General features: G+C 39.6%; 2 protein-coding genes across 4 annotated transcripts; both read right to left on the bottom strand.

The window, feature by feature from the left end:
* Nucleotides 1-5,730: 5,730 nt before the first annotated feature.
* LOC121763638 (glutamate-rich WD repeat-containing protein 1-like) lies at nt 5,731-8,765 on the bottom strand. Its single transcript, XM_042159703.1, has 11 exons — nt 8,573-8,765; nt 8,311-8,474; nt 7,903-7,981; nt 7,480-7,650; nt 7,284-7,382; nt 7,021-7,189; nt 6,835-6,941; nt 6,618-6,757; nt 6,335-6,523; nt 6,146-6,263; nt 5,731-6,047 (listed from the first exon to the last, which is right to left on the bottom strand). The coding sequence occupies exons 1-11, from the start codon at nt 8,618-8,620 to the stop codon at nt 5,916-5,918; spliced, it is 1,416 nt and encodes a 471-aa protein (XP_042015637.1). The 5' UTR covers nt 8,621-8,765; the 3' UTR covers nt 5,731-5,915.
* Nucleotides 8,766-12,236: 3,471 nt separating this feature from the next.
* Nucleotides 12,237-18,500, bottom strand: LOC121763622 (F-box/LRR-repeat protein 3-like). 3 transcript variants are annotated; one of them, XR_006042456.1, is made up of 9 exons: nt 17,728-18,454; nt 17,304-17,429; nt 17,091-17,195; nt 16,484-17,007; nt 16,109-16,403; nt 15,777-16,028; nt 15,518-15,653; nt 12,804-12,930; nt 12,237-12,724 (listed from the first exon to the last, which is right to left on the bottom strand). XR_006042456.1 is itself a non-coding variant. In XM_042159692.1 (8 exons), the coding sequence occupies exons 2-8, from the start codon at nt 18,361-18,363 to the stop codon at nt 15,603-15,605; spliced, it is 1,989 nt and encodes a 662-aa protein (XP_042015626.1). In that variant the 5' UTR covers nt 18,364-18,380; nt 18,465-18,500; the 3' UTR covers nt 15,387-15,602. The 3 variants fall into 3 exon arrangements, 1 of the variants encoding a protein (XP_042015626.1); XR_006042457.1 differs by having other exon boundaries at nt 12,804-12,925; XM_042159692.1 differs by lacking the exons at nt 12,237-12,724; nt 12,804-12,930 and adding an exon at nt 18,465-18,500 and having other exon boundaries at nt 15,387-15,653; nt 17,728-18,380.
* Between the last annotated feature and the right edge of the window lie 4,823 nt (nt 18,501-23,323).

Below are 23,323 nucleotides of genomic sequence, written 5' to 3'. Positions count from 1 at the left end.
CTCCCAGGCCGAGAAGTCAGAACGGTCCAGGTTGGGTCTCTGCTGGCACTGTCCCGAGAAATGGGTGATGGGACATGTGTGTAAACAACGCATTCTCTGTTATGCGGATGATGGGGAGGAGTTTGAGGAGAACATTCAAGATGAGAATTTAGCCGAAGAGAAAACTGATAATACTCCCACGATAGTATTCGGCGATGATGTTCCCAATGACATTACCGATGTTCACAATGATGGCGCTCCTCTTGATGTTCCAAACAACGAGTCCCCTGGAGAGTTCGTCAAGAACAAAGGGATTGTCAAGAACGACAATAAGTCACTGCAAGTGCTCGTTGGGGTATATGATGAGAAGATTGGTGAAAAGGAAGAGACATTGCTAGAAGATAAAAAGGAGGATGGTTCTATTGGTGAAGTGGAGAAGATAATCGCAACGTTCAGTGTTGCTCAAATGTCATCGACGGATGTTACGAATTGTTGGTTTAAGAGAGGAAGTGTTTGCACTGGTGTAAGGATAACTGCCTATTTCTACGTGGATTTCTTTGATGGCAATGTCCTAAGTATTGTTCATCGTTCGACATCACTCGACGTCGATACACGATTCATCCCTCCGTGCAATGACACGCCATATTTGAGCATTCTTGGAGGTGATAAAGGGAGACATTCAGCTGTTCGATATGTGTTTGATTCAGGAGGAGACGTCTAGCTAAAGCTTTTGCTTTCAACTCTCATCCTTGGTTCGTGGTTCCCACCTTGAGGACAAGGTGGATTTTAACCGTGGGGGAGTTGATACGAGTCTTATACTATTATTATTTAGTTTAGATATATTAAGGATTTGCATATCTTTTTCTATATCTTTGTTTTCTTATTCATTAAGTCAGTAGCATTATAAATAGGAGTTATTGTTATCACTTTATTCATTCAATCAATATATGAAATTATCATTCTTTTGGCTCAATTGAGTAGCAAACAAGAAACATCTCCTAAGGTTGCCGACGAGGCTGATCTCGCGCTCAACCTCCCCTTTTTTGCTGTCCAAGTCACAACCCAACGTTGGGCACTCGACAACGACGACATCTTGTTTCTTGATTTTGTGTGGAAATCGACGTTAAGGAAACGGTCCTTAACACTATGAAGTCATTTGTGTTATGGGCATCCTCACCGGAAAAATGAGGAGCGCCAAAAAATAGTGATGTACTCCCTCCGTCCGTCATTAGGAGTCTCATTCCATGTGGGTACGGGTTTTAAGAAATGTTAAGAAAAGTGGGTGGAAAAAAGTTGTTGGAATTGGGGTCCCACTTGTATATATTAGTTTTAAATGAAATATAAGTGAAATGAGTTAGTCGAAGGTAGGACCCTATTACTATTTATGGTAAAAGTGAAACGAGACTCCTATTTGCGGACGGGATAAAATAGAAAAACGGGACTCCTAGTCGCGGACGGAGGGAGTAGTTTGGAACCATGAGATGCAGGAAGTGCAGAATGATCGAATTGGGTGCGGGGTTGCTAGCATGGTACGAGATTGTGCCTGAGTTGCACTTCGGCCTAGAACATGGTTGTGTTTCATGGCTTGGAAATGAATTGCAAGTTAAATTTGTTTTTTTTGATTTATTAAAAAGAATCATTTTACAGGTTTTAATTAAATTTTTTCGATGAATACAATACAAAACAATCACAATTCATCTACATCCTTCTCCAAAATTCTCTCTCTGGTGTTTGATAGATCTATATACTGAGAAAATGTCAGTTTTGATGTTGAAGATTGTTTGATCCAGACATCATTCGTCCGGATTATTAGGTTGAATAGCTCATGTAAGTCCAGTTGAGTTTAGGAGTCAGTTCCACATGTGCATATTGTTGTACATGCACATTGCTAAACATGTTGGCATGGCAAGATGAGTATTTCCAACAGCGCCCTAACGGACTTGAACGTGCCAGATTCTCAACGTTGCAAAAGTTCACGGCGGTGATTCGACAACTAGCATATTGTGGTTCTTTAGCTTATATTATGAAGAAATCGCGTGCCTGGATCTCATATTCTAAACGATTAGCGAATTCAATCACAGATTCTGAAATATTGGCGAATTTGATCCATTTTTCTGAAATATTACATAATTTTCCAGATCCCATCTCTTGCATATTATTTTCCTTTAATCAAACACATCCTAAAGAAGTAACACAATATTTTGCAATTTGTATGCGCTATAATGCCGAACTAAAAACAAGATGATAATATTTCCTGTCGGATTATCTGAGGATAATTTCCCCAGTTTTGTCTATTCTGTTTTATTTTCAAATAATCAAACACATCCTAAAAGAATACCACAATGTGTAGCAATTTTTGGTTCGCAACACTCAAAATCTATCCAACGCGGATAGATAAGCTGGAAAGAGGAATAGTCGGAAGTGACACCTGATCTTTTGTGAAATTACTATTGTGCCCCCGCATAGCTGGAATTACGAGATTTTATTATAACCGTTTGCCGGTTGTGAGAGCTCTTCTCGAACTTCCCAGTTAAGGGAAACTGCTTTTACCGTTAATTTCGGTAGCTTTCTCAAAATTCAATTCTAACAGAGGGCAAAAGCCACATTTGAGAGCGTAATTATGTAAGGGTGTCCACTGTAAGGTGGACACGCCCAATAGCCCCGCCTCAGTTTTTATCTATAGCCCTAATTTTATTGTCCATAGCCCAAAATTCTATTTCCGCCACTATAGTGGACAACTCCAATAGCCCCCAAATTTTATAATCAATTTTCATTTTTAAATATTTTTTAGTTTCAATCAAGTGTATTTTAAATAATCGCAGTATAAATAACTAGAATACGAGGTAATTAGGCCCCGAATATTCGTTGTATCTACTCGGTGTCGGAGTCGGCTTCCTCGTCTTCCTCTTCTTCTTCTTCTTCTTCTCCTCCTCCTCTCTCGCTGCTGCCGGCCTCGGTATCCCCAGGCGCATTATCAACCAACCCCAGTCGACTGAGCAGACCCAGCATAGTATCAAATGCGTCTTGATCTGCTTCGGTGATCGGAGATTGGCTGGCTTGGAAAGGGGAACCCAGCCGCGGCAGGTGAAGCGCGTCTAGGTTGGGTCGGTAATCTCCAAAAGCGGAACGACTCAGATTCCGATGTAAAGCGGGCGGCGTTGGTGAGGATCTCCACGACTGAGATGGAGGAAGGGGTGGACTCGATGCCCACGGTGGTGGAGATTGATTCCAACTCCAAGGCTGTGACGGAGCCGCATATCCGCCAAATCCCGATGGCTGAGAAGCATATCCGCCAATACCCGATGGCGGCGAATGATGGACCGACGGCTGAGATGGATTGCTGTCATATCCCGATTCCTCAGTGTCGGGTGATTCGTCGTCTCCTCGGTGCATTTTGTAGAGAGTGTTTTTGTAGAAAGTGGGTGTATGGATTTTGTGAAAATGGGAGTGGGGGAAGAGGGGGAGTGGTATTTATAGATGAAAAAACGAAAAAAAAAATTCAAAAAATGCGGCTATAGCCGCGGCGGATATCCGCCACTATAATAGCCGCGGCTATAGCCGCGCCTATACACCCACCGCCGCGTCCTCGCCCCACTCGCGGCGAAGCCTCGTCCGCCGCCCTCCCCCCCACCAGCCGCGTCCACCCTCGCGGCGGACACCCCTTCCACTATAATAGCCGCGCCTACCGCCCCGCTTCCGCCCCGCTCGCGGCTATAGCCGCGTCCGCCTTATAGTGGACGCTCTAAGCATGGCGCAACATTTAAATTAGTTTATTACATACAGTAATTATTTCAAACTCGTCTTCAAATTTAAAAAATATGAAATGCGCCTCCCTTTGGTTTCGGATAATTCCTTTCAAAAATTTAGCCTTTTTTCGATATTTGGATTACACTATTTGTATAATTGTATTAAATTATGTACTCGAAGCTATTACGCGAGAAATGATTTTTCGATCTAATTTACTTTGATCATTATGTGTGGATTTTTCATAAAATAGTTTTTCTATGTTTCTGATTTTTTTATAATTATATTTTACTCTCTCCGTTCACCAATATAAGACCAATTTTATATAAGCACGAGTTTTAAGAAATGTAGTTGAGAGTAACTAGAAAATATTAGTGGAAGGTGGATCATACTATTAGTTTTATATTGAAATATGAGTAAAATAAAATTAGTGGAATGTGGGTCTATTACCAAAAAAAATAAAATAATAAATATGATATTTATTGATGGATAGATAAAAATTATAAAATGGGAAACTTGTTGGTAGATGAAGGAAGTATGTCTTGACTAATGTAATCTTAAAATATCTCTATAGTACTTAAATTTGATGATAAATTTTGTTTGGTAGTTATTGTCCCAATCTGTTTGGTATGTACGTTCTGAAGAATTGGCTAGTCCCTGGCCTTTGAATTATAGAAATAAATTTCAGATATGTAAATATAATGGATGTTGAATACTTGAATATCCCTTGTTTAAAGAGAAAAAATAAATTATGTGCATATACTAGACAAAAAAATGCAGAAAAAATGTAATTTACCTCAAATTACAACAACAATTAAATGATAATAGTATCACAAAACAAGAAGATTTCATGGTGGATTTATCGAGAAAGATAGAGTTGTATACGGCAAGTTATAAGCTGTTGCAATTTGTATTCAATTTATATAATTCGGTTTCCAATGGCCAATACCATAATTAGTTTAGGTGTAGAAGTATTCTTGTATCAAGATTTCAACTAAAATCTTGACTTCAAATTTACTGCTGCCTCTTAATTGTAATTAATAGGAGTACTTCACAAAGTTTTCCGTGCTTAATAAATGTCGCCTTCGTATTCTTTAAGCATTATCCTAAATACTGGAGTATTAATGAAGTTAAACTAATAATGTTAACATGTACGACCATAAATAAAAACATTTCACATGTCGAAAGAAAAGATCGATAGGACATCATACTAATTTCTTGAAACCACTTAAATATGAAATGCATAATGAACCAACCTTCTATTTTAATTAAATAATTAAGCCTAATTTATTGTTTAGGAGGGGAGATAATGGGCTAATATTTCGACAGCTACACGCGTTAGTTATCAATTCATTTATTGATTGATCATGCATGTTAGTTAATTGACCGCTCATTATCAATGAGTTGATGCATTGAATGATAATATAACGCCTATTGTTGAAATAATTTATCTACTGAGCACTCAAAATGAGCGTAGGCTGTGAGCGTCTCTTTCTCTCTTTAAAATATTTTTTTCTCGGGGGTTACATTTGATAAAATTAAAGCGGCTGGCGCTTATAACGTCTTGCAAAATTGAAGAGAGAAAGAGGCGCTCACGGCTGGCGCTCATTTGGAGCGCTCAGCAGATCAATTCTCTTATTGAAGATATCTCTAATCCGAGATATTATTGATTTAGTGTGAAAGTATGTAAAAAATTGGAAATGTAGATATATGTGACAATTTACGTGCTAAGATAAACAACGAAATTAACATTGGTTGCAAAATCTTTTCAAAAGTTGCAGTTCAAAACTTCAAAATTTTCAAAAGTTATAGAAACATGACATGTGTAATTCAAGCAAAATTTTACAATTTCCACGTGGGATCTCAGAATTCATTTTTAATTTTTTTAAAACTCTATGCTATTAATATTTCGATTGATTATTGATAGCTCATGTTGTTTAGACATTCCTATCTATTTGTTTTATTTTAGAACACAGTATAAATTTTGTCCACGTTAAAAAAAAATACTTCTAAAAAAATGATTGTATTATAGTACTGTGTAAATCACAAATTACTAACAGTCCAAAATATAACCAATCCTTTCCCATCATCTTTCAACGGTACATTTCTTCAATTCAGCGACAAAAAAGAGAGATTTTCTCCAACATTACCAGCTGTTTTCGTTGGACGAAATTGCGGTCTGCTGAGAGAATTCAAGCGTTGTCACCGGGAAGTGAGGATTCGATGTTTGAAGGCATCAAGATGTTGAAGCCATCTGCTGCGGTGGATATGAGCATTCCCGGTATCTGGGGATGCCAATGAACTTCTTTCAAGTCCTTCTGGCCCTGCACAATTTGGTAAACGAGCGCGATGAGGCAGATCGTCTCGTTGCTTATTCATAGAATAGGTTTTAATCGATAAAAGAGAGGTATTAATTAGTCACCTGATGAACAAATAGAAGTTGTGGTGGCAAGTCATTGGGAGCATTTACTTGCTCTTTCGTCTTGGTTCTGAACTCCGCCTCCTCTTCCTCGTCTCTCTCAAGGGAAAGGTCCCATATCCTGACAAGGATATCAGCATTCGTTAAAACTCAAGTTTTATGAGGATTCTACCGTATCTAGAGGCTTCTTACGTTAGTTGATTGTCAGCTGAAGACACTGCCAAGGTGGAGGTCTCGTGCGGACTCCATTCAATGGATGTGATGGGGTGCTTATGGTACTCAAAGTGCGCAACTACAGAGTCTCCTTCCTTGAGTAATCTTAGATCTCGGATGGAAAAAGTCCCATCATCACTACCTGATGCTAGCATACAGCTCGCCAGGCTAGTCGTGAAAGAAGCAACGAGAAAATGAAATACAGAGAGAGCTATATAGCAAACAAATAGTAGTACTACTTAAGAAACAAAGCTATAAACACCTGTTCCATGTTATCACATTCACATCAGCTTTGTGTCCTTTGATAGAAACAGCAGGAGACTTCCCAGTACGAGTATCCCAAATTGCTATAGTTCCATCAACCGAGCATGAGGCGAAGACGTAGGGTTCTGTAGGACTCCACTGCAAAAAGGAGAAATAAACCACCATTTCGATGAAAGCAAAGTCCAATACAATTCTAGGCTGATTAAGATGGAAACCTGTAGATCTTCGACGCTAGCAGTGTGACCAACAAAGGGAGTAGAGTCGATATTCCATGTTGATTCGGATGCTGGTTCCCAAAGATGAATGCAATTCTTGCAGTCCCCTGTGGGAGTTGAGACATAAAGGGGGTTAAATTTCAGAAAAGTGTTGAATGGAACGAATTCTGTAGTGTCCAGCCATACCCGATACAAGCCTTCCGGGAACAACGGGACTCCAGTCAATGGCATAGCCTTCATCCTTGTGTCCAGCAAACTTAACTAAAGGAGCTTGATTGAACATGTTCGATCCTCCATTATTAGTTGCAGTATCGGCTTCTTCCAACGCACGCAAATGAGAGCTGAAGTCCCACACCTTCAAAACATCCATCAAGTTATGCTACAAGGCTACATACAAGAGAACTAAGTGTAGATACAGTTAGACAATTTCAAGTATACAAAAAGTGTACCTGAACAAGGCCGGTATCTGCCCATGAAGCACATATATGAGGATGTTGTGCCATAGCACGAATCCGGTTTACACCGCCTTCATGACTGACCTTACGTACCTGTAGGCCCATTGCGTGAAGACACAAAATGCTCAGAAGGGTGTGCATATAAGTTGAACTGAAAAAAAGTAATGATTACAGAATTACATAAATATACCTGCAAAACTGGGGTCTTGGTTCCGCCAACTTCCTCCTCATCACTATCACTACTGTCACTCTCCATATCCGTATCTTCATTATTTGATTTCGCAGGCACTAAGTCACGCCTCTTCCCAGAAACATTTAAGATCTTAAAGATTCCGATGTAGTTCCAAGAGGACTTCTCTGCCTACCAAAATGAGATATGTTAACTGGGTTAATATGTAATAAAACAACCAAAAAAAAACAAAGAACTTCCAGAGAAGAGAAGATGTGTTACTCTGAAACATTCAATATCTTCTCATCAGCTAAATATTAACAAAGCATCAATCCTTTGTCATCAACATTTTTTTGGCATATTTACATATACAGAGAGATAGCTATCTCATCTGCTCAATTAAGCAACAAATCATTATAAACAGGAAAATGACTCGAGAATCACCTGTGTTCCAGCAACAGAATAGACGGTGTGTGGAAACTCAGTGCGCACCAGGCCCAACGAATCACGCAAAATATCAAAACTGTCTCAAACCAAACCATCAGCTCTTGATATTTAAAAATGGTTTATGCTATATAAATAGCTCAATAATTTAACTGCAACTTTGGTAGGGAAATTAATCACAAGCTATCATACACTTCATTAAAGCTTCTCCTAACTACAAATGATCACTACCCCTGCATCAAAATTGCAACTTTTTAACAGTGAATAACAGAAAAAGGTTGACAAATTCCCATTCCCCACCTCTCTCTCTCTCTCTCACACACACACACACACAGACACAGAAGAATGAAAGAGGATGACTCAATTAAAGCAGAATGACAAAAAAAAGGGGATATATGAGCAAATTACCTCAAGCAAGGCCATCCAATGTGAAAACCGTGATAAGAATTGTATGCAGAGAGGTCGCACTGAAGCTCCTCTCCTTCCTCCAATGCGTCTACGCCCGGTTGCCACACTTTCGCCGGCACCGTCGGGCCCGAATTTGACGATGATCCTTCATCTTTCTTCGAGCCCTTTTTGGGATTCATGAGCAAAAGAGCAGCTCAAATTGACTAACACAGCTACAGAAAAAGTATTCAATCCGAATTAGAAAAGATTGGACTTTCTTTACCTTGTTTTTTCGTTTCGCCTTTTTGGGATTCTTCAAGCTCCGAGCCATTTTTTATAATTTGGAGGATTCAGGCAATGGAGGTGAGGAGAAACTGGTTTTGCAGAAGGGTTTTGCAATTAGGGTTTATCACAGTGAGTAAATTTAGATGAAGAGGAACCCCAAAATTGTAGTATTAACACCTATGCTGTGCTGGACATAAGATTTACATAAATATTAATACCAATGAAACTATACAAAATAAGAATTCACAACAATAGAGAGATTTACAAAAACAAAAATATAATTATCTTATCCCACTCTAAAACAATAATTTACTTCTTCCTAATAAATCAAATATTTCAAATTTAGCAAACAATTTAATTTTATGATACAAGTGGAGTAAAATAATTGACAAAAGAGAGATGTGCGACTAAGATCATTAGCAATGGCGTCCGTCCCGGCGGAATTCCGACCGGCGTGCCGGAAGTCCGCGCGAGACGTCCGCCATTGTGCAAGGGAGGCACGGATACGGACATCCGCTGTGGACACCGGAGTTCCGCGGGGTTCCGGACGTCCGCCATTGCGTTGACTCCCACGGATGTCCACGCGGACGTCCCGATTATTGCATTAATTTCTTTTTTAATAATTCTATAAATACGTCTCGTTGAACTTCATTTCATTCACATCACTTGTATTAACGAGTATCTCTCTCTCTAAAATACTCCATCCGTCCGCGAATAGGAGTCTCATTTCATTCCGGCACGGGTTTTAAGAAATGTTAAGAAAAGTGGGTGGAAAAAAGTTAGTGGGATATGAGACCCATTTTTATATACTCCCTCTGTCCCATTAAATATGAAACGTTTATTTTTTCACACATGTTTTGGGAAAATGATAATAAATAATTAAAGGGGAGAAAAAATAAAGCAAAAAAGAGAATATTATAAAGGTGATTCTCCTCTACATTTTTCTCTCTATTACTTTATTTTTTCACCACTTTAGTTATTTATATATTTTTTCTAAAATAAATGCGCAAAAGCAAACGTTGCATATTTAATGGGATAGAGGAAGTATTAGTTTTATATGATATGTGAGTGAAATGAGTTGGTGGAATGTGGGGTCTCTTTACCATTTATAGTAATAATGAACCGGGACTCCTATTCGCGGACGGACTAAAATGGAAAAATGGGACTCCTATTCGCGGACGAAGGGAGTACTTTTCTTTCGAAGAACAATGGAGCACCACGATAGCGATTCCCCCGCCACGAGCGAGTCACAGGCGCCTTATTTTCCTGCCGGCGGTAGTACGTCGATGTCCGCCGCCATGCCCCAAATGCCGGGGATGATGCCCCAATCTCAAACGGTGGCGGGGATAATGCCCGAGTACTACAACATGTACCCGCAGTGGTATGGGATGATGTCCCAAATGTCCCAGATGCCCGGGGCGAGTCCCAGAATGCCCCAAATGCCGGGAATGATGCCCCAGATGCCCAGGATGATGCCCCATATGCCCGGGATGATGCCCCAAATGCCAGGAATGATGGCCCAAGTGCCAGGAATGATGCCTCAGATGCCTGGGATGATGATGTCGGGGATGATGTAGGGATCGCATGGCGCTGCGGGGGGGGGGGGGGGGGTAGGCAAGGGGTCCCCCAATCGCCGGTGGACAACGTCTATCGGCCGTATATGGATTTACTGGCGCCAGACAACCCGCCGAGTACTCCTCTCGAGACTCAGTTCACTAGCATGGAGACGTTCTCGCTTGAGGAGTTGGGGCTATCACCGATCCGGGATTCTCCCACCGACGCACCAACGGCGACAGGGAGGAAGGGAAGGAGGCCAGGGAGAGGGAGGGGCAGGGGATGGGGCATTACCTCGCCCCGTCCCGATGTACGGTGGTGAGGCGGGGGCCGCTGAGGTAGGGGAGGGGTCCAGCGGGAAGAAGATGACCGTCTGGAGCATGGAGGAGTGCATCGCGCTGGTGAAGGCGTGGATCGGTGTGGTGGAGGATTCGTACGTCGGGGCTAACCAGCACATCGACAGGATGTGGTGGCGCATTAGCCAAAGTTACCTCCAGTTCAAACCGCCAGGGGGGAGCCTCACAACGGAGAGCAATGCTAGAAACAGTGGGAGCGGCTGAGGAGACAGCTCAGCCGATTTGCCGACATTTACACAAACAACCTCCGCTCGGCAACCAGCGTCATGTCTGCCGAGGATGTGAAGCTCCTGTCTCACCATCAGTTCATCGACACTACATAGGGGTTCGGGGAATTCAAATATTGGGAGGTCTATATTGTGGTGCAGACTTCGGCCAAGTTCACTGCGGGTGTTGAATCTGGCTGGCAGAAGCGGACGAAGATCAGCGCCACTAGGGAGTACAGTAGCAGTGCTGGTTCCCACGAACTCCCCCCGCCGAGGTAGAGTTCCTGACACCCACATCGTCGGGCTGTCGCCGTCGCCCTGTTGGGCAAAAGTCGGCGGCGCGGATGGCGAGGGAAAGCGCCAGCGGATCCGGCGAGGCCCAATTGGCAACACCCACCCAAAACGATCCCGAGAACCCCTCATTTGCCCGCATCGCGGCACATGAAACTTTGTTACATGCAATAGTTGAATGACGTCAATCGACCGACCGTCATTATAAGCGGTCGCTTAAGGATATCATCAATAGTAAGCGGCATGATTTGGGGTTCGGAGACATGTCGGAGAGTGACGACGAGGGGGTGGCGGCGGCGAGGACGACGAGTGGACTGGCGGCGGGGAATCCGAGTGAGAAGGCGGTTTTTTTAACAATGTAATTTTTTTAATAATTATATATTTTTTTAATTAAGTATGTTTTTAAAAAAATAAAAGTGGTTTCATTTTCCCCGTATTTGTGTCGAAATTTTAATTCCGTAAATTGTTTAATTTGTGAATTTTTATTGTGGGAAGTCCGTCGGGATGTCCACCACTGTGCAGTGGGATGTCCGTATGACGTGGCATCCGCAGTGAGATGTCCGTACGACGTGGCATGAGGTGTTTTTAGGATGTCCGCGGGGATGTCCGCCGAGACATCTGCACCACTGCTAATGCTCTAATGATAAAAGAGCGTGAGTTTGTTAAAATATGATACAAAAATAAAGAAAAAATGTGTGAGGAGAGATCAAGAGAAAAGTCAGATTATTATATAAATATAATAGTTATATAAAGTTTAATTATGTATTATCATATGAAAAAAATAAAGTACAATTTTACATATATTTATGTATTAATTATTATCATATATATCTACGAAAGTATACAAATAAAATTAAAGAAGGTCATTTATTTTTGCTAATAATATCTATGAGATACATGTAAAAATAATTAAAATAATATTAATGCATAATATCTATGAGTTTAGATAAGACTTATACATAACGAAACAAAATTTTAGCTAGGTTCTAATTAAATATGTATATATACATAGTAGGTTTGTTATTTATAAATAATAAATATAAATAAAATTTTATACATAATTATAATCTAAAAATAATTTCAATATACCAAAAAGTAATAAAAATATTCAAGAAATTAATACACAAATTTAATTTGATTTTAAAAATATATACAATGTACAATAAATTTAAAGTCTAAATTAAAACCTAGCTTTAAATAATAGAGTTTAACACAAATTCTACTATTTAATCAAAAACAACATTAATTATATACTACTCCACTATAAGAATCCAAATTATACGCTAGCTCAAAATTAGAGCCCAATTAATATACAATAACTAATATTCCATGAAACTAAATCAATATAATGCGCCTCATTTCTCTCCCATCCTACTCCTACCGCCCTGCCATGCGCCGCCGCCCGCCCCACCTGCCTCCTTCCGCTTGCCTCGCCGCCCACCGCCCTTATACGCCGCCCACTTGCTTCCTCCACACCCGCCGCAATGCATAGCTCGCCCAGCCGCCCTCACACGCCAGCCTAGCTGTGATGAGCTCCGGCGGCTCTCTCGGCCAGCAGCCGCCCCCTCGCCCATTTTTCTCCTTCCTCTCCCTTTCTTCTTCTCGTTTTTTTCTCACGCCTCTCTCATGGTTTCACGCCACCGCCGCTGTTGACGTAACTGTTGCCCTGCATTCAGCCGCTGGACTCGCCGCCGTTACCAGGGTCGTCCCCCTTCACGCCAGCATCGCCCGGGTAGATATTTTCTGTTCATTTTATTTCATGTTTTCAAGAGTTCTAAATTAAAACTTATGTTTTGGTCATTTGGGGTTCAAAAGATTTTACCTTTGTCCCTCGCTGGATAGTAGCATCGCCGTCGCTTCCTCTTCATCTTCGGCATCTCTCTCGTTGCCTCATCCGCTAGCTCCGCCAGAGCCGTCGCCGGATACCAAGCAGAACCACACCTACTATACTGCAATCAGAAAATCAGTCCACAAATGCAGATTCTAATGCATCTATTTAAAAGTGTTTTAAATAATCTTCTTCAAGAAGTTTGCATTTGATTGTACCATTTTTTGTCCAATTATTTTTGGCATAGCTCTAGGTAGTACAGTCAGATGGCACTCACAAAAAATGCCAATATTAGTAAAAGAAAAAAAAATAATTACATAGTCAATTTTTCATTTTTCCTCCAAAAAGGATATAAAAGTATTTTCACCCAACCCACTTTAGATTCTGATAGAGGATATATAGATGATAGATTGCGAATTTGCAATTGGGCAATTTAGTTTTGAACTCTCAAGTCTACAATACGTATAAAATTGGGTCTAAAATCTAATGCACAATTATGATTTTTTGAGAAGACACTTACAACATTATATTATTATAATTAATTTTATTTATAATTAAAATTAGTCTCACTACCAATAATTTTTGTACGAAATTTATAATATGAAATACTAAAATATGGAAAAATTTTAAAAAATTATGAAATTTGGTCAAATTCCGGTTAATCATGCAACTTTTTAAAATGACCAATTATACCATAATTTTAATATTTCGTCTCAATTGTTCATTGCAAAAAGAAATCCACAATGCTAGGTTTATGAATTTATCAGCGTAACGTGTAGCGGAGTATATTTCTACATGACTACTAAGAAAATCACGTCTAGAATTAATTAAACTATTAGTGAATTATACAGATATTATTTTGAAGAATAAATTTAAGCTTCACAATATTCTCTGTTAGTAGTTAAGTGTTTTTATCTTGAAAATACAAAAACATATTAATTAAATTCAATTTATATTTTTATATTGTATGAACGATTATATGTCGTCATAAATTTTGATATTTGTTGATTAATTTAATGATTTCACCATCACTATAAATTCATGGCACCCAAATTACTAATTAAATATTTACCGTTATTAACATATGCTATTTACCTGTTACATTCAATCTCATTCATCCAAATTACTAATTAACGGCACCCAAAGGTTTATATAAGTATTATTAAAAGTGATCCAATTGATTGAATAAATGAGTTTAAATTATTTTTCTTTATTTTATATTATTATAATATTTATAATGATATTCAGTTATTTCTCGTACATTTCAATTGGTTGTCAATTACTTTCTCAAAAACTGTCTTTATATATTGATAGGTAGACTGTAGACTTAATTATAATGAAATAAAAAACAAATAATAAATTAAAATGAATCTTGTGAAGAAGTCTAAAAAGGATGATGGGTTATTGTGTGCGATTTGACCGATTAGTAATATTTGAGGCCAAAAGTCTTGTATTCAAGTTTACCATTACACAACCTTTAAATTTATACCTATCCGTTTCATTGTAATTGAGTCACTTCTTTTTCGTACTGATTTTGAAAAAATTATATGGACAGTAAAATAAGAGAAAGTATCGTTACTATGGCTAGGAATATTCATGATGTTGAGTTGGCGTAGACCTACCCAAGGTTTACCGAACCGGCGGTTAAAACCAAAACCGAAACCGTAACTGTAACCGCCGGTTACGGTTCTGAACCGAGACTGTGAGAATTTATCCGAAGCAAAACCGTCAATTTTGAACCGTGGATCGGTTTAAGTTCAAAAATTTTCAAACCGAAACCGTGTCGGAACCGCGAAAAAACGCCGGAAAACAGTGAAAACAAGTCGGAACCGCAAAAAACCGGCAGTTCAGAACCGTGAAAAACCGTAAAAAAACCGCCAGTTCGGAACCGAAGCCAACGGTTTTGGAACCGAAACCATAACCGCGAAACACCCTTGCGGTTTGGTTCCGGTTCGGCAATTTCCAAAACCGAAACCGGCGGTTCCGAACCGTAACACGAAGGGGTGACACGAAGTGCAACTTTAGTAAGTTGGATGCCATCTTCACAGGGGGTTCTAAAGTTGAACACGGATGCTTCCCTAGAGCGGATATCTGGTCGTGCCTATGGCGGAGGATTGATTAGAGATGACGCAGGTAACTGGAGACATGGATTTGTGGCTAATATCGGGGTTTGTTCTATTTTGCTTGCTGAGATTTGGTGTATTTTTCATGGAGTAGAATTGGCTAGAAGTTTGGGTGTGCAAGTTTTGGAAGTAGAGTGCGATAGTTATGTGGCTGTTGCTATGATCTTAGGAAAATTTGAAATCTCTACTAATTGTCAAGCCATAGTGTTGAGAATCCGCAAAATGCTTCAAGATTTTAACTCGGTCATGCTGCAACACGTGCCCAGGGAAGACAACTTTGCTGCTGGTTACTTATCACATTATGCTTATTCGGTGAACAACGGCATTCATGTGCGGGAATCTCCACCCACAGAACTTAATATTTGACTTCTACATGATAAGTTAGATGTTTCTTATATTCGTTAGTTTGTTCTCGGGTTTTGCCCGCTTTTTTCTACCACAAAAAAAAATAAAATAAGAGAAAGAATAGAGTCCCTTTCTTACGAGTTGGAATCATCTAACACACGTAACTAATATGCATGATTCTAAAACAATACTACCATCAAACATGAATCACAATCTTCACGCACAGCCATTTTCACAAACCTGTACAACGAAGACCATCAACGTCGATCTAGCTCTGGAACCCGACAATCAGCCATAGGTCGTATCGCGAGATCACATACTCCACCTACTCCAAATCCACCAACGGCAGTTTCCAACACTTAGGATCCAATTCAGCCTGTCAAAAAAAACATAAAATCAGTTCGATCCAGAATGAAATCAGTCCGTCCGTTGTATAAGTAGTGGGTGGTGGACGCAGAAAATAATTCATAGGTCCGCCACTGTGCAGAAGACGACGTACCTGAAATACCTTTTCTCTCCACTGGAGAGAGCAGCCGCGGGCCTCCAAATGCTCAAAGAGCCGAGGTGGCAACAGCGACTTGAACGATGCCTGAAGCTTCACTTTTGTTAGCCCGCTGCACGCCAAGAGTGCAGCGGCTAGTCCAGCTGGAGTCACCCCCTCCCGGTTGAGGAGGGTCATGCTCTGCAGGCAGCTGATCCTCGCGAGTGACAAGAGCCCCAAGTCCGTGACATTGGTATAGGACAAATTTATCTGCATATCAATTAAACACAGGAGATCAGATGATTGGTCACGAGATTTGGCTCCAAACACGAAAGAACAAGCAGTCTTACCTGCTTGAGATTCTGAGAGAAGTGAGATAGAGGAATCATTCCCCCATCGTCTATGTTCACACATTTCTTGATGTCTAATCGGGTGAGTTGCTTGCATCCGACGGCGATGGCAGCTAGGCCCAACGATGTGACAAGGGGGCATCCTCGAGTCTCTAATGTGCTCATCTTTGTGCATTTTGACAAGGCGATCAAGGAGGTATCAGATATGGACGTGCAATAGGCTACATTGATCATTTCAAGGACGGGGCAGCCACGAGAAATGGCTAGAATACTTGAATCCGTAACCCCAGCTGATCTGTAAAGGGCAACACGGAGCTTGTTTCAGACAAGAACAACATCTATATAGAACGTACAAGCCACTAGATGGTTGGCTACCTGTATAAGTCTATCTCTTTGAGCTTTGAACACGAAATGCCAATGTGTGTTGCACCCTCGTCCGTTATATTCAGGCAGATCCCGAGCTTAATGCTCGAGAGCTGTGAGCAGCTCGAGATGGACTTGAGGCCTTCATCGTCTATTTCATTGTCAGTGAGGTCAAGCTCCTCAAGAAGCTGGCACCGCTGCCCTATCAAGACGAAAGCTTCAGCAGAAACCGAGGTGCATGACTCCATCTTTAGGGAGACGAGGGAGGTGCAAGAATTCGTGATGTGAGCAAGCGAGACGTGAGTTATCTTGCGGCAGCAGGTGATGTCCAGCTTCTGCAAGTCTTTATGCTTAGTTGCGAGTGAGGAAAGTCCTTCATCTGTCACCCCGACACATTTACTGAGGCTCAGTTCCTTCAAGGAGATGCACAAGTTTCCAATGGCCTTGAGTCCCGAGCAAGTGACCTGGCAGCCATCAAGTTTTATACATTGTAACGTCGAAAGGCTCTGCAAACTATTAGCAAGAGCAAGATCCACCTGAAAAGCAAAGGGTGATAAGTGATAAGTTAGGCCGGAAAATATGGAACTCATGAAAAGAGGAAACAGGGTAAGAGACTTACACGAGAGCCATATGATAAGATGAGTTGCCTGAGACTTCCAACAGCGCTGGTTAGAGAAGTCAAACCGACGTAGCTCACATTCTGACAGCTCGACATATCAAGCGTCTGTTAGAAACGAAGAATCGTTAATTACAACTTACAAGTACTATTTTCATCTACTTAACATGTCCAATTTTCAGATAATCCCCAAATAACTAGTTCAAAAGCATGTACCTCCAATGATTTGCATCCTAGCTTCGGAGCTGTGAGCCTGTCGTCGTCAATTCCAAAACATCCTTCAAGAACGAGATCTTCAAGGTGTTGCAACTCTAATACTTGTGACAAACATTTATTCGTGATCTGCGTAGGTGAAAATGAGACATCATCAACGTCGTACTTAGTTGATTGTAAGTTACTATTAATCATGTATGCTATATATTCAAGCATTTGACACTAATGCCAATCCATCTAGATAAACAAGTCTGAAGATTGAGTGAGCAAAATCACTAATCTAGAAGTTATCAAGCCAAAACGCCAATCCATCTAGATTAGATAAACAAGTGATTAACGGTTAATCTATAATATGTTTAGCTAATCCTCGAAAGCAAACAGAAAAACACCAAACACAGAGTCTCAATCGATTGAAAATCGGCATTACCGGCAAATAAGAGAGATCCAGACTCCTCAAACCCTTGCATTTCACAGCAATCAATCCCACCCCCAAATCCCCAATCCCCAAACACCATTTCAAGCTAAGCAGCCTCAATTTCCGGCACCCCACAGCAATACACCCAATCCCAATATCCGTAATCGATTTACACCTCACCAGCCACAGCCTCTCCAGATTCCTAGCCTCCGCCACCGCCGCCGCCGCCGTATCCCTGAGCTCCGCCGCATTCGACAGATCAATCTCCACCAAATTGGAGCAATTCGCAACCAAATTCGACAACCCCGCGGGGGAGAAGAAGCTCGACCTAGACAGATCAATCGACCTCAATTCCTCCTTGCAACCGGCGGCGATCGCGCCGAGGGAGGTGTCGGTTATCCTCGGACACAGGGAGAGATCGAGATTTGAGACATGGCGATACCTGGCGAAGAGCTTGGGGAAATGCTCGGAGCGGAGGGGTTTCAGGAATCTCCGGTGGCGAGACTCGATTGCGTGGAATGAGGTACAAACAAGAGAGAATGACTTGACATCGCAGGGGTTTTGGTGGAGGAAATCGAGGATTGTGAAGACTATTTCTTCGGAGAGAAGATCGAAGCGGGAGAAGCTGGATTCCTTTTTGCTCTTCATTGATTGAATTTTTGAGTCTGGTTTTGTTGAAAACAAGAAAAATACTTACTCCTTAATAAGCAGAAAAGGAAATGTGGAATGAACAAGTAAGTAACCGTTACCAGAAAATAGTTGGCATGGATTGAGAGCAGAAGGTGTGGACTGAGGAAGATGATTACGTGAAATTATGATAATACCCTTTTTGGCATTTTCGCCACTACGAGTCACCAATTTTATCCATTGACATACTTACCCTCCACGATTGCTATGGTTCTATCTAATAAAATAGGGTGTGCTCCAATAATAGTCCCTGATTATGGACTTATTTCGCTCATAATTCATGTACTTTAAAAATACTTTTAGTAGTCTTTATTTTGAAATTGGTCATTTTACGCTATTTTCTTCCTAAAATGTCATTTTTGGGGCTGGACAATTTGGTATTTTCACATTTTTTACTTTTTCAATTTAATATTATTTCAATGATGTAATAAATCCGATATTATTTCAAAATTTATTTTCTTCGTCGTTTGCCACCATCTTTCACTTTGTTTATTTATTTCAATATTAGATTTAATTTTATATAATTAAATTTAAAATTTAAATTTTTAAAAATTAATAAATTATCTTAATTAAAATTATTAATTTATGTATTTTTCCCAATTCACAGTTATATACTCCCCCGTTCCATGTTAATAGAGTCATTTTTCTATTTTTGGAAGTCCAAGTTTATTGAGTCATTTCTATTTTTGGTAAAAAGTAATTCCCTCTTTTACTTTATTCTTTCTTCATCTCTCTTACGTTCCTACTTTTTTCACCATTCATTTAACACACTATTCTTAAATTCCGTACCGAAAAAAAATGCTTTTATTAATAAGGAACGGGAGGAGTATATAAAAATAAAATTATGCAGTCAGCACACACAACACTGTGCAGTCATCTCAACATTTATGCCTAAAAATGAGATTTGGAGGGGAAGGAAAGGAGTTAAAAAATTGTCCAAAAAAATTAAAATGGTAGAATGAGGAGATTGACTTTGGGGGTATAATGGTAATAGAAGGGGGAGTTGAGAGTGGAGTACGGTGAAGGACAAGAAAAAGGTAAGGTAGTGGAGAAGGGTAGTTTGGGAAACAAAAGGTGATAGTGTGTCGCTGTTGTGTTCAATAAGTAGAGTCGGTTTTATTTGGGGCAGCAAATATTTGAGGAAGGACATATCCCATGTGCGGAAAGGTACGAAACATCAATATAAATTGATTATCGTTGAATCATTTATTTTCTTTAATCAAATATAAAATATTCAATTACTCTTACTTTATTCTTATTATCTTTTCTATTTTATTTTCTCATTTTCTTTTCTACTTTATTCTTCTCTCTTATTTTAGAATACAATTTCTTAATTATCATGCCTAAAAATTTTAACTAAATTTAATTAAAAAATATTAGAAATGAAACATTTGCTTTTTGACATGAGATTTTATATAGTATTACGTCAAACAATAAAGAAAGAATAAAATAAGAAAGACGAAGAATAGAAATGATGTTGTTTCTGTTTTAAAAAATATTTCATTATTAATGAGTTAATTCAGAAAAAAACAATTTATTTTTAGTGAGAGGATATTTAATTGAAATAAAAATAGAAAATGAAAAAGAAAATGTAAAAGATGAATAGATAAGCAATAATTATATAGAGTGGGTGGCCGTACTTATGAGTCACGACTTAACTATTGATAAGAACGGAAGTCCGCCGCACATGGTATCAAATGCTACATCTATTCACCACACGTGTCATGTTTCCTTTACCTAACTCTATTTTCTAAATATTCCATGGTTTTTCAAATAAGATAATATTCCACCATCACATTATTTCCTTGGTCCCCCAAAAAATAGAAATTATTTTTTTACTGAAAAATAGTTTAATTTTATTTTTATGATTTTTTTCTTTTTAATAAAATTAAAAAAAATCTTCATTAAAAAATATTTTTTAATTCTTTCTTTTTTTGTTAATTATGTATTATTAAACCCCGCCTCATCTCAAATTTTTTTATTTTTATAAGATAAAAGAGTATTATTTTGGCGCCGATTTGAATTATATTGCTTGATTATTTTTGTCAGTATTAAAGTGCTACGTCTCACTTTTGTTGTAGGTTTACTTTGATTCATGTTAGTTAGTAAAAGCAATATTAATAAATACTTTTTCAGTCTCTTAATAAATTTTATTTGGTTTCAGCACGAATTTTAAAAAATATAAAAAAAATAAATTGAACAAGTTAGTTCAATGTAAATGTTATTCATATATACTAATTTTATAATAAAATATTGATGGAACGTGAAACCTTCATTGATGCTAAAAGTGAAATAGGATTCTTAATAGTAAAATATGACTCTTAATGGAGACAATGAAAGTAATGAATAATAGTAGTATTAAATACTCTCATATTCTCCTTGTCTTAAGATAGTTGAGTCATTTATTTTAATAAAATTTTTATTCTCATTCTCACTTTAGTTTCTCTTTCTCTCTAACACTCTCCCATTCCTATAATTGATTCATTTTTTTATTTTAGAAAGTTTTATCATAATTGAGTCATTCTAGATTTGAGGCACGATAGAGTCAGAAAGACATTATACAATAAATACATATTCCATCCGTCTCTTAAAAATATAAACATCTTTTAGTTCCTTTTTAAAATTTTAAACTTTCTAATTTAAGAAATTTTTTCTTTCATAAGGTAGAGATGTATTTTATGTTAATATTGCTTCAATCATTTTATCTATATCTTTTATTTTATTAATTATACATTAAAATGTATATTTGTTCAAAATTTAATTATATTTATCAAAACAAAGGGAGTATAAGATAGAGATATAATCCATTGTTTGTTGTCAACAATATAGATATTGGAACCCCTTTCTCTTGGTTGGAAATAAGTTACTCCCTCGTCTGTCAAAAAACGTCACATTTTGATTCCGCATGAATTTTAAAAAATACTATATTAATAGAAAGTGGGTAGAACAAATCAATGGAATGTGGAGTATTAGTTTTAGAGTAAATGCCAAAATTGACCATAGACATTACGTTTTGAATTATTACATCCCACATATTTGAACTTGGGCTGGAATTGATCCTTTTTGGACGGCTCCGTCTAAAAAGTAATAGTCAACGGATGTTTAGCCTATTTGACAGAATTAAACATATTTATCAGATTTTTTAATTATTTCAAAAAGAAATTATTATTCTAAAAATATTAAATTAAAAAATTGAAACATCCATTACCAACTTGAGCCCAACACTATTCTTCTTCAAATCCCACCATGGCGGTGACCTTCCCTTCCTCAACCTCGCCGGCCACCGACGCATTCGTCGCCTACCATCCCGGCTATGCTTGGTCCTACCTCGCCCCCTTCCACAACCACCTCCAACTCCAAAACTATGCCGTTTCCGAAGTATCCAAGGACTACCGCAAACTCGTCCACGAATTCACCAAATTAGGGCTCTTCGACAAGAAAGGCCACAACGTCATCTGCCTCTCCACCATCGCAATGCTCGGAGTCTTTTTCTGTGATGGCACATTCCTCGACGCCCTCTGCGGCGGCGAGTGGTGCGCCGCATCCGGTTTTTGGTAATCGTGGTTGATTTGCTGGTACGTACCCGGCGTTTCTTTACAACACACCTATAAATACCCCAAACTCCATCACCAAAAAACATCCGCACACATAATATCTTCTTTCTTGATTCAATCAATTACAGTGTATCTTAGTTTTTGTCTCAAATTTCGCATCTCACAAATTCGAGCAATACGAGAGAGTTTTCAGCCACTTCGATTCGGACGGCGACGGCAGAATAAGCCTGGAGAAGTTGCGGCAGCGCGTTGGTGCTGACAGGTTCGAAGGGGGACGGGTTGTTGAGTTTGGAGGATTTCGTGACGGTAGTGAAAGGGGTGGGAGAGGAGGAGAAGAAGAGCGATTTGAAGGCCGCGTTCGAACTCTACGCGCCGGAGGGAAGTGCGTACTTAACTCCAGTGGCAATGGAGTGCTTAATTTCAACGAGTTTACGAGGGCACCCGCAACGTGTCTCGCGGGTGTCCCTTATCTCATCCCTCCGAGACGAGACGGGCGCGGGACGCGTTGCAGCGTCCCGTCTCGTCCCCAACCAGCCGAGACGGCGCGCGAGACAGCTTGCCACGCGCCTGCGCGACGTGGCGCTCGCTGGAGCCACGCGTGACGCCCACTCGTAGGCCCGTGAGTGTGCGTCGTCACGCTGACGCAATAAATAATTTTTTTTTTAAAAAAATCAAATTTAAAAAAAAAACTGTCATTTTTAAAAATATATATTTATTTTTTCTTTTTTATTCTATAAATACTCCTCTTTCACACACACAAACACACATCTATTCTTCACAAATCATCTCGCTTTCCACTCCAATTTTCATCTCAAATCATCTCTTTTATTCTTCTCCCAAATTTAAGTCATTCATGGATCCATTTGAGCAAATGCGTCAAATAATGGAATAATCGCTTGAAGAAGATCGACGTAGGGAGGCGGAGGAAGCCGCGCCGCCCCAAAGGCGATCCCGGACTTACATCCATCGTAACCGGGAGGAAGCCGCCGCAAGATTAGTATGCGACCACTTCTGTGATAACACGATATGGGGAGATACCTACTTCCGTCGCCGTTTCCGCATGCAGAAACCACTATTTCTCCAAATTGCAAATACATTGGCAGCCCGGGAAGAGTTCTTCCGCCGTTGGCCGTCCCAGCCACACGACGCTGTACAAATGTACTGCAGCAATCCGTCAGCTTGCTACTGGACAAACGCCGGATTTGTTCGACGAATAACTCCACATTGGAGAAAGCACTGGGAGAATGTGCTTGATGCAACTCTGCAAAGGTGTCCGGGCAGCCTTCACCGACGAATTTCTCCGGAAGCCAAGTACGACAGATTGTCAGTTTCTGCTCCACCTTCACGAAGAAGTGCACGGATTCCCC

Source organism: Salvia splendens, chromosome 2 (genome assembly GCF_004379255.2).
Source record: "Salvia splendens isolate huo1 chromosome 2, SspV2, whole genome shotgun sequence".
Taxonomy (NCBI): domain Eukaryota; kingdom Viridiplantae; phylum Streptophyta; class Magnoliopsida; order Lamiales; family Lamiaceae; genus Salvia; species Salvia splendens.
The sequence above is the reverse complement of the archived record's forward strand: the minus strand, read 5'-3'. Positions and strand labels throughout refer to the sequence as shown.